Source organism: Stomoxys calcitrans, chromosome 2 (genome assembly GCF_963082655.1).
Source record: "Stomoxys calcitrans chromosome 2, idStoCalc2.1, whole genome shotgun sequence".
Classification (NCBI taxonomy): domain Eukaryota; kingdom Metazoa; phylum Arthropoda; class Insecta; order Diptera; family Muscidae; genus Stomoxys; species Stomoxys calcitrans.
The window spans coordinates 28,170,508-28,183,757 of record NC_081553.1 but is presented as its reverse complement, the minus strand read 5'-3'; the positions used below and the strand labels follow the sequence as shown (position 1 = coordinate 28,183,757).

General features: G+C 32.9%; 1 protein-coding gene across 1 annotated transcript in view; it reads right to left on the bottom strand.

Moving 5' to 3' along the window:
• Positions 1 to 13,250, bottom strand: part of LOC106080554 (protein Skeletor, isoforms B/C) — a 136,716-nt gene that overhangs the window by 2,079 nt on the left and 121,387 nt on the right. Inside the window, exons 5-11 of the mRNA XM_013241969.2 lie at positions 12,598 to 12,816; positions 10,096 to 10,296; positions 9,122 to 9,446; positions 5,408 to 5,622; positions 5,060 to 5,331; positions 4,865 to 4,995; positions 3,536 to 3,699 (exon numbers count right to left, since the gene is read on the bottom strand). Coding sequence (XP_013097423.2) covers positions 3,536 to 3,699; positions 4,865 to 4,995; positions 5,060 to 5,331; positions 5,408 to 5,622; positions 9,122 to 9,446; positions 10,096 to 10,296; positions 12,598 to 12,816 — 1,527 coding nt within the window. The remainder of the gene's footprint in view (positions 1 to 3,535; positions 3,700 to 4,864; positions 4,996 to 5,059; positions 5,332 to 5,407; positions 5,623 to 9,121; positions 9,447 to 10,095; positions 10,297 to 12,597; positions 12,817 to 13,250) is intronic.

Genomic DNA, 13,250 nt, shown 5'->3' with positions numbered 1-13,250 from the left:
ATTTAGGCCGGTATCTCACGAATAAATGCTTCAATGTTTTATTCCAATTCGTCGAATAAAGCGGGCTTGTCTATATAGACATCATTACAAAATTACCAGGTAGTGTACCGTAAACAGTTGAGTACTATTTTTTTTTTCGCGAAGTGCACTATCAGTCAACGAGTTTTGGTGGTGTGTGTCTATTATAGTTAAAAACCGTACACACACAAACAACAAGAAATGACGCGAACTAGTTACATGCACAAAATCAGAGTTACACTAATCGCTGATTTTGACAGATAGTGCACTCAAATTTTGTTGTTGGGCAACTGCCACTACCTGTAAATGAATATGCCTTGATATAGACATGAGTTTTACCATAGCCCCACAAAAATTTTTTTAAGGGCGTTAAATCGCACGATCTAGGCGGCCAGTTGGATATCATCCCACGATAGCGCTCACCATTCGCAGTTACGTTACGATTCGCATCATCTTTGAAGAAATACGGTCCAATGATGCCATCAGCCTACAAACGGCACTAAACTTCCAATTTTTCTGGATGCATTGGTAAATCTTGCAATGTTTCTGAGTTATTTTCAATGCAAAATGGACAATTCTGCTTATTTACGTACCCATTGAACCAAATATTAGTTTCGTCCATAAAATGAAAGAAGCACGCGACTGACTTTCTCAACAGAGCACGCATTTTGATAATAAAATTCAATAATTTGCAAGCGTTGTTCGTTTGTAAGACGATTCATGGTTAAATTATAGACCAAACTGAAGATTCTTGACAGTTAAACAAAACTCGAAACGTTCGTGAGCTGTTAAAATGTAGCAAAAAAGATAATAGCTAAAAAATCACCCTTGAGTAAGGTGTTCGCTTAGCAGTTCCAACTGTGGCAACAAAGTGGTGGTGAATAGGGCTGGCAAAATATCGATATTTTATTATTTATCTGAATATAAATAAAATAAAGTAAGCGATCCGTCCGATTGCCCCTGCAGAGGGCGCATTTTTTTATCAGATTGGATTGAAATTTTGTACAATGACTTCTCTCATGATTTCCAACTAACTTTATTAGATTTGGTTTTATTCGGTCTGTACATTGATATTGCTTCTATAAAAATCGATCTCCTGATTTTTGCTATTCATTTTCGGTTGAAATATAGGTTTCAGGAAATTAACGATTGTATCAATACTATCGATTTGTTCGTTGCTCGCCGCAACCGATAACAATAACGAGTTCGTTGTTTCGCGCCTGGTAGCGACCTCGGTGTAAAAGCGATAATAGTGACTGCGGGAAATAAAAACAATCAACGGGTAACAACCGATGACGACAACGAGGCAATTGTATCATGACCGCTGGCGATCTCAATGTAAAAATGACCAGCGGCGACAGAGTCGAACAACAAATGACTGCGAGGATGTTGTATCACTGCTGTTGTGTATAAACCACCAACATGGAACAATTCATGATGACAACGAGGTTGTTGTATCACTTTCGCGGTGTAAAAACTACCAAGGAAGAATGTCTAATGCTTAACAACGTTGTTTTTGTGTAATTATCAGTGATGACCACGGTCTAAAACCGACAGAGGGACAAGTGATGACGTCGGGGGTGTAGTATCATTTTCGAGGTGTAGAAACGACAATAGAAGTAACAATACATGGCGACAACGAGGTTGTTGTATCAGTTACACGATGTAAAAACGACCAACGGGAACAGACGAGAACAACTGATGACGGCGGGCTTGTAGTACCACTTCCACGGTGTGGAAACGACCGACATGGAACAATCCATGACGACATTGAGGTTGTAGTACCACATACATGGTGTAAAAATTACCAACAGGAAGCAGCCGATAATGACAAGGAGGCTGTTGTATGATGACCGGTGGCGATCACTGTGTAAAAACGACCGTCAACCTGGTGGTAGGGAAACAATTGATGGCGGCGGGCGTTTAGTATTAAATGATCAAGGGAGAATAAGCGATAACGATAAGGAGGTTATTGTATCTCGACCGGTGGCGACCGCTGTTTAAAAACTAACAGCAGGGACAGTGGGGAACGGCTGTTGAAGGCGGGGGTGTAGCATCATTTCCACGGAACAAAAACGATCAACGGGAAACAGCCTATGATGTACCACGACCAGTGGTGATCTCGGTGTATATACGAACAGTGGCGTCAGGTGTAGTCTTACTTCAACGGTGTAATAACGAATAGGGTGAATAAACCCATGACGGCAAAATGGTTACTGTATCATGTCCGTCGCCGATTTCGATGTAAAAACGATCGACGACTGAAATCGAGAGTCATTCCGTGTTGCCATACGTGAAGTAGTGTGTTTAGGCGTCAAAGTTAAAATTTTTTGTTTTGTAGCCCATTTGTGGCTTCGGTGGAATTTGAACGCTTCTGGTCGTGCCATCAAAGATTTTCATTTACAGGTAGTAGCAGTTGCCCAACAACAAAATTTTGGGTGCACTATCTGTCAAAATCAGTGATTAGTGCAACTCTGATTAGGAGTATGATACTAGTTCGCTTAATTTTTGGTACTTTGTGTGTGTTAAGGCTCTTAACTATAATACACACACACACAACCGGAAGTTATGAAAACTCGTTGACAGATAGCGCACTGCAGGAGAAAAATTATACTCAGCTGAATGCGGAACACTACCTGTAACTGCATTTATCTTGGTTCCATAGTTTATAGGAAAACTGCCATCTGTGTTTGCAGCTCTTCGACGTCCAGTTTCCATGCATTTTCAGATCGTATGCTTCTCGCTACCCTTGGTTGGTTTCGAATATTTGATCTCATTAGTACCGTTGTTTGCTCCTCCGATCGATTGTACATCTATCATGCTGGATGATCAAACTGATTCCTTAACGCTTGATCGGTGGGGGACAACCATGTGGCCTTGTGAATATCATTACCACCTACCATGTTTTTTGCCGCCGCAAAGTCTACTAGCCTTAATGCATTATTGGACCTACCCTTGTGGTGGCTAAATTTACTGGGATTTTGGACCAAATATGTTCTCCCCCCTATCTTTGTATTAAAGTTTCCTAGCGCTATTTTAATGTGGTAAAACGTAAAACATATCCTTGACCTCTTGGTGCTCGCCTTCTGTCGGGACGTGGGCACAGATAAGGCAAGAACCGTTACTTGATATCACTCATACCTTTCGTACGGAGCATGCGATTGGTAAGTTTTGAAAAACATATGCTTCAATCAGTTTTAATATGAAACATGAATTTGGAAGAAGCAGTTCCAGTCCGTAAGGAATGTGAACCGACAGCTTTGGTTCGGTTTGCACAAACATGAAAAACCAAAACTTCGATTGAAAGATCAATTGAATGAAGACAATTCAAAAACTGCTATTGAAAATTGTAGAAGAGTTTTGAGATCGTTTGCTCTTAAAAAATTTACTTCGATCAGCCATAATCTTATATAGATTCTGTTTATAGCCAACTAAGTATGCAATTAATTTAAATCGAAATTTGACATATAGAATATCAAGTTGCTCATTTTACGTATATCGGCATATTTGAACTCACCTGATAATACAAAGTTTCCGGTGCATCTGTTGGCACTGTCCAATTTAGATAGCCAGGTTCACCTTCCTCACACCTCAGTGTTAATGTTTTCATGAAGTCTTCGAACGTTTCACTTTCCCCTGAACGATCAACATTAATGTGTTCCCATTCGCAATAACGACCGGCTAAAAGTAAACGATAAAAAACAAATAATAAAGTAAATCGATAAACATAACACGATATTTGAGAAGAACAAGCATTTTGCGCTAATCAAGCGATATTTTAAAAGTTTTGGATGAAACTTCAAGGAGATTTATTATTTTTGGAGAATAAGAGATAACCTCTTTAATTGATTTTTTGTGAATTTTCTTCATTTAAAGATGAGCAGCAATTGTGATTTGATTTTAGGGCAATATGAGCATTTTAAGTTTGTCTATCAAATTCGGTATGAATATATTATACAATGAGTAAAAAATCAATTAAACGATAAAAATCAATTTATAAAAAATCGATAAACATAAACCGATATTTTAAAGAACAATCACTTTGAGCTAATCAAGCGACATTTTAAGTGTTTTGGATTTCAAGGAGATAAATAATTTACTGGGAGAATAAGAGATAATCTATTTGATTGATTTTTTGTGAATTTTCTTCAGCATCAATTGTGATTTGATTTTAGGGTGTTATGAGCAATTTAAATTTATCTATCAAATTCACTATCGATATATACAATGAGAACACACCAATAAACGCATATCGAATAGTGGAGATAATCTCTCAAATGAATACGAGTATTTGACATATTTTCTTGATTAATACTGAGTTTACATGGCACATCTGATGTATGGTCATTGTAATAGTGTTGGTGAAAACAAAGGTGTATTCGTCACATGAACACATAACCATCAGCCATGGCAGAAAAATCAAAATCATTTGATTTTTTTCGATAAATGGCGTCTATCGATTACCGATGAAAAATTGACGTACCGTTTTAGGCAAAAGCTGTAGTCAACACGTACACACGATGATTACGATCATGATGTGCTATATAAACTCTGCTTGAAAGAAGGAGTTGCGTTTTGTTTGATTTAAGTTGATATAAGAATTTTAAGTTATTTACAATACTTCAAAATTGGTTTCGATATACACAAGAAAAAGTACCCGATTATTGAACATCGAGCGGCAGAAAATTGCCATAAAAAATTCAATTAGAAAATTAATTTTAAATAATAAATGGTATTTAATATTTTTACTATTACTGTTTTTTTCTATCTTAAACATGCATATGTACGTAAGGTAAAATACGCAACTTAAATCTTATTAATAATCATCATTTAATGTTAAACTCACCAGCTGTAGGTATAGGATTGCCATCTTCATCAAATTCAACACCGGCATATACCTTTTGTTTGCTTATTTCCAAGCCAGTCTTTTGTCCAATGCCTCCCTCAGGAGAATCGGTTATATAAAATGGATGGTATCTAACAAAGTATTTGTAATAACATCAATCCATGAGATTGAAATGAATAAAATGAACGAACATACCTTGCCGGTTGGCTAGGATTATCACCACCTTCCACCAGGAACTCATAGGTTTTACCACGTTCCACCGTTATTTCAGGTATTAACAAATCATTGATATACCAGGCAATACCCCATGAGGGACCGCCAGTAATGGCAGTATAGCCACGTTTGCCACCAGTAGCACCAATGCGGGCGGTAAATGAATTCTCATTCATAATTTTACGCGTTGGCCAAGGTGTGGGACCTGATTCGTCTTTGACATTGTACAAAGAGATTTTGCAATCGTTGTCGCTCTAAGAATTAATACAGAAAAAAAAAATTATAGATATCAATTCATTGAAAATAAGGGGAAGGGAATGTTGTACTTACTCTAGAAGAGAAATTTATGCGTATATCATCCACCACATGGTCAGTTCCTGTATGACTATGAGCATTGGCTTCTTTACGGCTATTCAAAGGTCCAATGGCCGCAATAATGGATACCTCACGTTCCGTAGGTATGGGTCTATCATAGAGATGTTCATTGGTTTGCAGCAGACGTTTATAGCGAATGTTGGTAACTCCATTCTTGCGATCTCCACTCACTGTGATATGTAAAGAAATGTTTTTAACAAAGTTAAGAATTTAATTTAACGAACTTTTTATAGAAAAATTTTCATTATGAAATGTTTAAATAAAACATTTTAATTATAGAAAAAAATTATTATGAAATTTTAAGTGAAATTTTTAATGAAAAAATTTCAGGGTGAAATATTTAATAAAAAAAATCATGGTGAAATTTTTAATGAAAAAATTTCATGGTGATATATTTATTGAAAAAATTTCATAGTGAAATTTTTAAAGAAAAAATTTCTTTGCATTAATTACAAGTTTGTGTCGGAATAGTGGAATGTAATTCTTTCTTCTCCCTTTCTGCGCTAAGGAGAGTTGGAGGACTTATTGAGCACTGTTTTAAAACAAAAGCTTGATCTACACCGTACTCAATAGTCTTTGTGTATGTAGGGAACCTTAATCAAAGGTGCTGATGAAGTTACATGGCGTAACAGAAATCATAATACACTAGTCAGTCAAAGAGTTTTGAATAACAACACACACTTGCTCGACTTTTATAAGTTCCTTTCCTAAGCTTTTCTTTAAAGAGAAAGCATTGAATACGATCTCAAGCTGGAATTTGTTCAAAAAATACGAAAAATATTTCATGGTAAAATTTCTATAGATAAAAATTTCACGACGAAATTTTTATACAAAAAACTTTATCCCAAAATTTTTATAGAAAAACTTTTTTATTTAAAAAAAAAAAATATGATGACATTTTTATAAAAAAAACTCATGGTAAAATTTTTATAAAAGAAACTCATGGCGAAATTTTTATAGAAAATAATTCATGGTGAAATTTATTAAAAAAAATTGTATGATAACAATTTTATAAAAAAAAATTTTATTAGGTTTTTTATAAAAAAATTCAAAAAAAATTTTCTGATGAATTTTTTTTTAAAAATTTCATGGTGAAATTTTGATAGAAAAAATTCCATAATTAAATGGTTATACAAGAAATGTAATTAATAAATTTTAATAAAATTATGCTAAAATTTTATGGTAAAATTTTTTAATATTGTTGTTGGTTTAACCAGCTTAGACCTATTTGTGATTATACCCTACACCACTACTGTGGAACAGGGTATTAGAACTTAGTTTGTTTGTTTGTAACACCCAGATGAAAGAGAGATAGATCCATTGATAAGTATACAGATCGACTCAGAATTGTTTTCTGATTCGATTTAGCTATGTCCGTCTGTCCGTCTGATCGCCAGTCTGTCTGTCTGTCCATATTAATTTGTGTACAAAGTACAGGTCGCAATTTTCATCCGACCATCTTCAAATGTGGCACAAGTATCTTCTTCGCCTGGAGACAAAGCCTAACGAAATTGGAAAAAATCGGTTCAGATTTCAATATACAATAGTTTCCATATATATGTTCCTCCGATTTGGACTTAAATTGCAAGCATATCGTCACTTGTAAACCGATTCGCCCGAAATTTCGCACGATGGGGTTTCTTCTAAGCCTCGACATTTTTCGAGAATTTCATAGAAATCGGCTCAGATTTAGATATAGCTCCCATATATGTATGTTGGATTTGGACTAACATTGCAAGCATATCGTCATTTGTAAACCGATTCACACGAAATTTTGCACGATGGGGTCTTATAAGTCTCGACATTATTGGTAAATTTCATAGAAATCGGCTCAGATTTCAATAGAACTCCCATTTACATGTTCGTCCGATTCATACTAAAATTGCAAGCATATCGTCATTTGTAAACCGATTCGCACCGAATTTTGCACGAGTGATTCTCTTATAAGTATAACACAAAATACCGTTAAAGAGTCTCAGCAATTGTGGTGTGTAAAATGTATTGGAGCGGACTGCAAGGATCGCTATTTCGGTCTTTGCCAGGGGCCTCATCAGCTTGCGATGGCCTCAAAAGATTACATGCTTCCACCTACTCACTTATAAGTGAGCAGTGCAATAGTAGAAGCATGACTTGCGAATGAAACGTTGGGTCTTGTAATTCAACCTTTTCTTGTAGCGCAGTAAGAAAAAATGTATATTTGACAGCCAATATCTCTTCAAAAAGACATTTTACATCAACAATGTATCAAAAGGTCGGCTTCGACCGACTTTAGCCCGTCCTTACTTGTTTTATTTCTTGCATCTATTTCAAATAGAAAAGCTTAACAACTAAATACTTTTAAAGGATCTCAGCAATTGGGGTGTGTTAAATTTATTGAAGCGGACTGCAAGGATCGCTATTTCGGCCTTTGCCAGGGGCCTCATCAGCTTGCGATGCCCTCAAAAGATTACATGCTTCCACCTACTCACTAATAAGTGAGCAGTGCAATGGTAGAAGCTTGACTTGCGAATGAAACGTTGGTTCTTGTTATTTAACCTTTTCTTGTAGCGCAGTAAGAAAAAATTTATATCTAACAGCCAACATCTCTTCAAAAAGACATTTTACATCAACAACACACATAGAGCCAAAGACTTTGTTTGTCATAGAATAACCTTTCAATTTGATCATATTGCGGCCATATATATCCCAACGTGCTGTACTTTGGGATCGCAATCCATGCAACCCGCCCCAATGAATTTAACACACCACAATTGCTGAGACTCTTTAAAGGATTTTTTTTTTGCTTTTCCATTTGTAGTGTTTGGAAGCAAGAAATAAAAACATTTTAATCTAGGCTAATTAATCATGGTGATATTTGTATACAAAAAATTTTATAAAATTTTGTTAGCAAAAATTTCGTGGCGACATTTTTACAGAAAAAAATTCATGCTGAAATTTTTTTGGAGATATTTAATTGATAGAATTTTCATAAAAAATATATCAAGATGAAATTATGGTGAATTTTTTATAAAAAACTTCATGGTGAAATTTTATAAAAAAATTTCATGGTGAAATTTTTATAAATAATATTTCATGGTGAAATTTTTATAAAAAATTTTCATTGTGAAATTTTATAGAAAATATTTAACATAAAATATTTAAAAAAATCATTGTCAGATTTTTATAGAAAAAATTTCATAGTGAAATTTTTATATTCGTAGCCAAAATTTATAATGAAATTTTAATAGAAAGAATTTCACATATATTCAACATATTCAAAAAATGTATTGTAAAAATTTTTTAGAAAAAAATGTTTACTCGTCACTGCTTGAATGGCTCGAGGTTTTAATTATTTATTTCTCCAATATTTCGATACATCATCGATGTTCTTCCTCAGGGAGTAAAGCAGCTATGTTTTACGCGAGACAATTGATTTATTCACCACGCTTGACTTGTTCACCACAGTTGTAAAGTAACTCCGTGGTGAACAAGTCAATTGTCTCGGACAAAACATAGCTAATATACTGCCTGAGGAAGAACATCGATGACGTATCGAAGAAATAAAAAAAAATCGGTTTTTTAAGAAATATATGACCTCGAGCCAGACAAATAGCGATGCATAACTAATAAAAGGTCAACTATTCCTCCAACAACAATAAATGTTTACCAAAAGATTTAATTTTCACTTACACACAATGACATCATTGCGTCCACCAATCTTGTCATCTGGACAGACACCATTAGTACCATCACATTGCGCTAAGTCCCGTATGAAATAATCCTCAGCCCTGAAGACACGGGTATTTGAGTCGTAGAAGGCCACCACAACATCGGCTTGCGACATTTGGGCTCGTCCATTGGCACCCGAAACACCAAAGGCCATGTACTGGTCCTCAGTAATGCGGCCCACCAACTCCACCTGCAGATATTCACCTTGCAATTCCCATTTCACCTGCAATTTATTTGGTATCACCTCTCGACAATTGGCAATAACAGGTCTCGGCGAAGTTGTGGTCTAAAAGAAGGGAAGAAAAATGCAAACCAAAAGATGCTTAGTAATGAAGTATTTTCCACGAAGGCAATGAAGGGAAAGTCTTTGGAGTCTTTGACTATGTAGAAATGTGATAGTAGAGTGTTTTTTCTTTTATGTTGTTTGGTTTTTAAACTAAATACACACTATTTGGTCTTTACTTACAGGAGAGTACCACCATGGAGGCTAATGATTTGAGAGTTTGAGGTGTTTGACACGATTGAGTTGTGGTTGGTCGATGTGGTTGTTTTTTTCATTTTTTTTTTTGATTAAATACAAAAGATAGACAATATAGAGAATAATAATACACAAAAATGTTGAATGTTATGTTAAATGGATTGGATTCATTGAGGTCGAGTTCATGTTACAAATGAGCTGCTCGGGTCAAAGTTCATAATATCAATAATTGTACATTTTGTCCAAGGACGATGTCTCAGCAATGGTCATGGATATGGATATGGATGTTTGGGAGGAGGTTATGTTGGGCATGTAGGATATTGATAATGTCAACTAAATTTTGGGAAATGTATTTTTGGGGTAGGGGGAGAGGTGGTCAACTAAATGGGCTTTGTCTAACATAAATATAATTATTACGCTTTTCGTTCTTTTTTTTGTTCAAACAAATTTCACTCACTGTTATTTTGGTTTGTCCCAAAGCCGGTGGTACATCCAAATCTTTGGGTATATAGACATGGCCGAAATTGTGACGATATTCCACACACCACACGGCTAGCCAATCGATATCGTAGACTGTCAGTTTGCCGGGCAATTGAATTTCTATATCTTCACCTTGATAGCCACGCAGGGGTTCCAATGAGCCAATTTCGTTGGGGACCTGAAAAAGAAATTAAAAAAAAAAGAATTAAAAATTTGCAAACTTTTGGGATAAATATTTTCCAGCGAAGATTTTCTAAGAAAAATTACACAATAAAATTTTTTGTTTTTCTGTAATAATTGTTTTTTCTATAAAAATGTCACCATAAAATTTTTTCTATAAAAATGTCACCATGAAATTTTTCCTGTGCACAATTGTATTGACCATGAAATTATTTCTATAAAGATTTCAGCATGAAATTTTTTCAACAAAAATTTTACCATGAAATGTTTTGCGCTCAATTTATTTGTTCTTGATTTTTTTCTACTAAAGTTTTTTTCTATTAAAATGTCTCTATGGGATTTTTTCAATAAAATTTTCTATAAAAAATTCACCATGAAATTTTTATTATAAAAATTTCACCACGAAATTTTTACTATAAAAAATTGACCATGAAATTTTTATCATAAAAATTGTAGCAAAAAAAATTTCACCATAAAATTTTCTCCATAAAAATTTCACCAAGAAATTTTTGCCATAAAAATTTCACCATGAAATTTTATCTATAAAAATTTCACTATGACATTTTCTTTGTAAAAATATCACGATTAAATTTTTTTTATTAAAATTTCGCCATGAAATTTAACTATAAAAATTTCACGATGAAATTTCCTTTATAAAAATATCACCATGAATTTTTTTGTATAAAAACTTCACCGTGAATCTTTTTTTTTAAATTTCACCCTGATATTTTTTCTACTAAAATTGCACCGTGACATTTCATCTATAATAATTTCACCATGAAATTTTTTCTGTTAAAATTTTACCATGACATTTTTCTACAAAAATTTCAAATTTAAAAAAAGATCATCTTTTTTCTACAAATATTTCACCCTAACATTTTTTCTCTCTGAAATTTTTCTATAAAAATTTCACCATGAAATTTTTTTATAAAAACTTCACCATGAAATCTTTATATAAAAATTTCACCATGAAATTTTTCTATAAACATTTCACCATGAAATTTTTATAGAAAAATTTTAACATGACATTTCTCTATAAAAATTTCAATGTAATATATTTTCTAAAAAAATTTCACCATGAAATTATTTTTATAAAAATTTAACAATGACATTTTTCCATATATATTTCACAATGAAATTTTTTCTATTTAAATTTCATGATAAATATTTTTCTATAAAATTTTTGTCTATTTGAGCTTTTTGTTTGTTATTTAAATCTTTTTGAGATTCCATTGGAGGATATGGACCGGCTATAGACCATTTTGTTGAATGCTTTCGATTCAAAGAATAACACATCGAAGAACTATTAAAAGTAAGGCAAACTGTGTGATGATGCTAAAAAACATTTCTGATTCGTAATGAGTTTTCATCAGCGTGTCTATAGCGGGACAATATCCTGCAATGGAATCTCTATAAAAATTTCATAGTGACATTTTTTAAGAATAAAATAAAATTGCCATATAAAATTTTCATAATCATAATCATGGTGAAATTTTTTCACTAAAAATTTCATAATGAAATTTGTTTATAAAAATTATTTCTGTGAGAATTTCACCATGAAATTCAATCCATGAAAAGTTTTCTATAAAATATCACCTTGAAATTTTTTTTATAAAAATTTCACCATGAAATTTTTTCTATAAAAATTTCACCATGACATTTTTGCTTTAAAAATTTCAACATGAACTGTTTACTATAAAAATTTCACCATGAAATTTTTTACTATAAAAATTTGACCATGAAATTTTTTACTATAAAAATTTGACCATGAAATTTTTTCAATAAAAATTTCACCATGAAATTTTTTCAATAAAAATTTCACCATGAAATTTTTTCAATAAAAATTTCACCATGAAATTTTTTCTATAAAAATTTCACCATGAAATTTTTTCTATAAAAATTTTACCATGAAATTTTTTCTATAAAAATTTCACCATGAAATTTTTTCTATAAAAATTTCACCATGAAATTTTTTCTATAAAAATTTCACCATGAAATTTTTTCTATAAAATTTTCAACATGAAATTTTTTCTATAAAAATTCCACCATGAAATTTTTTCTATAAAAATTCCACCATGAAATTATTTCTATAAAAATTTCACCATGAAATTTTTTCTATAAAAACTTCACCATAAAATTTTCGCCTTATAAAAGTTTCAAAACGATTTTGTTTTCTTTAAAAATTCCATAACGAGTTTTTTCTATAAAAATTTTATCATGAACTTTTTTAATATAATTTTATAAGAAAAATTTTATAAAAAAAAATTATAATAATAAAAATATTTTTTCTTTAACTTACCTTTATACCCATAATATTTGGCTCGGAACCATTGCCCACCCAAAAATAGGCATCTGGTCCAGCACCATCATAGTGCAGATTGGGAATATAAAATGTTTTGGCATCCAAGACGCTGATATTGCTTGATCGTAAACCATGTGCAAGACGTTTGAATTCGGGCAAAACACGTGGCTTGGGCACATCCAATCCAGGTGATATAAAGACATCACCAAAGTTAACCTAAAATTAACAAAAAAATATCAAAGGATTCATTTAAGTTGTAGAAATAAAGAAAGTTACAATTAATAACAAGTTGATTCTGAAAGATGAAGTTGTCCCCTATGACACATTGATGGAATATCAAAAAGTTGTCATAGCGAGGTAACCTAAAATAGAGGTGATTATCTCCATTTTATTAAATATTTAGCTTAAGATTCTTTGTAACCCAGTAATTTTAGATACATAATGTCATTGGAAGTATAAGCGCCTAGCATACCCCCGGTCTGCTTCGCTACCCCTTTGGTTGGTATTTGAGACGACTGCAAATTGTCTACAAATTTCAAATACCAAGGTATGAAAACTACATATATAAATTTTGCATACCTAAATCCACGAATATCAAACAATTCTTGTAGTCGACTAATGTACATAGTCAAGGTGTTACCGTATCCCAA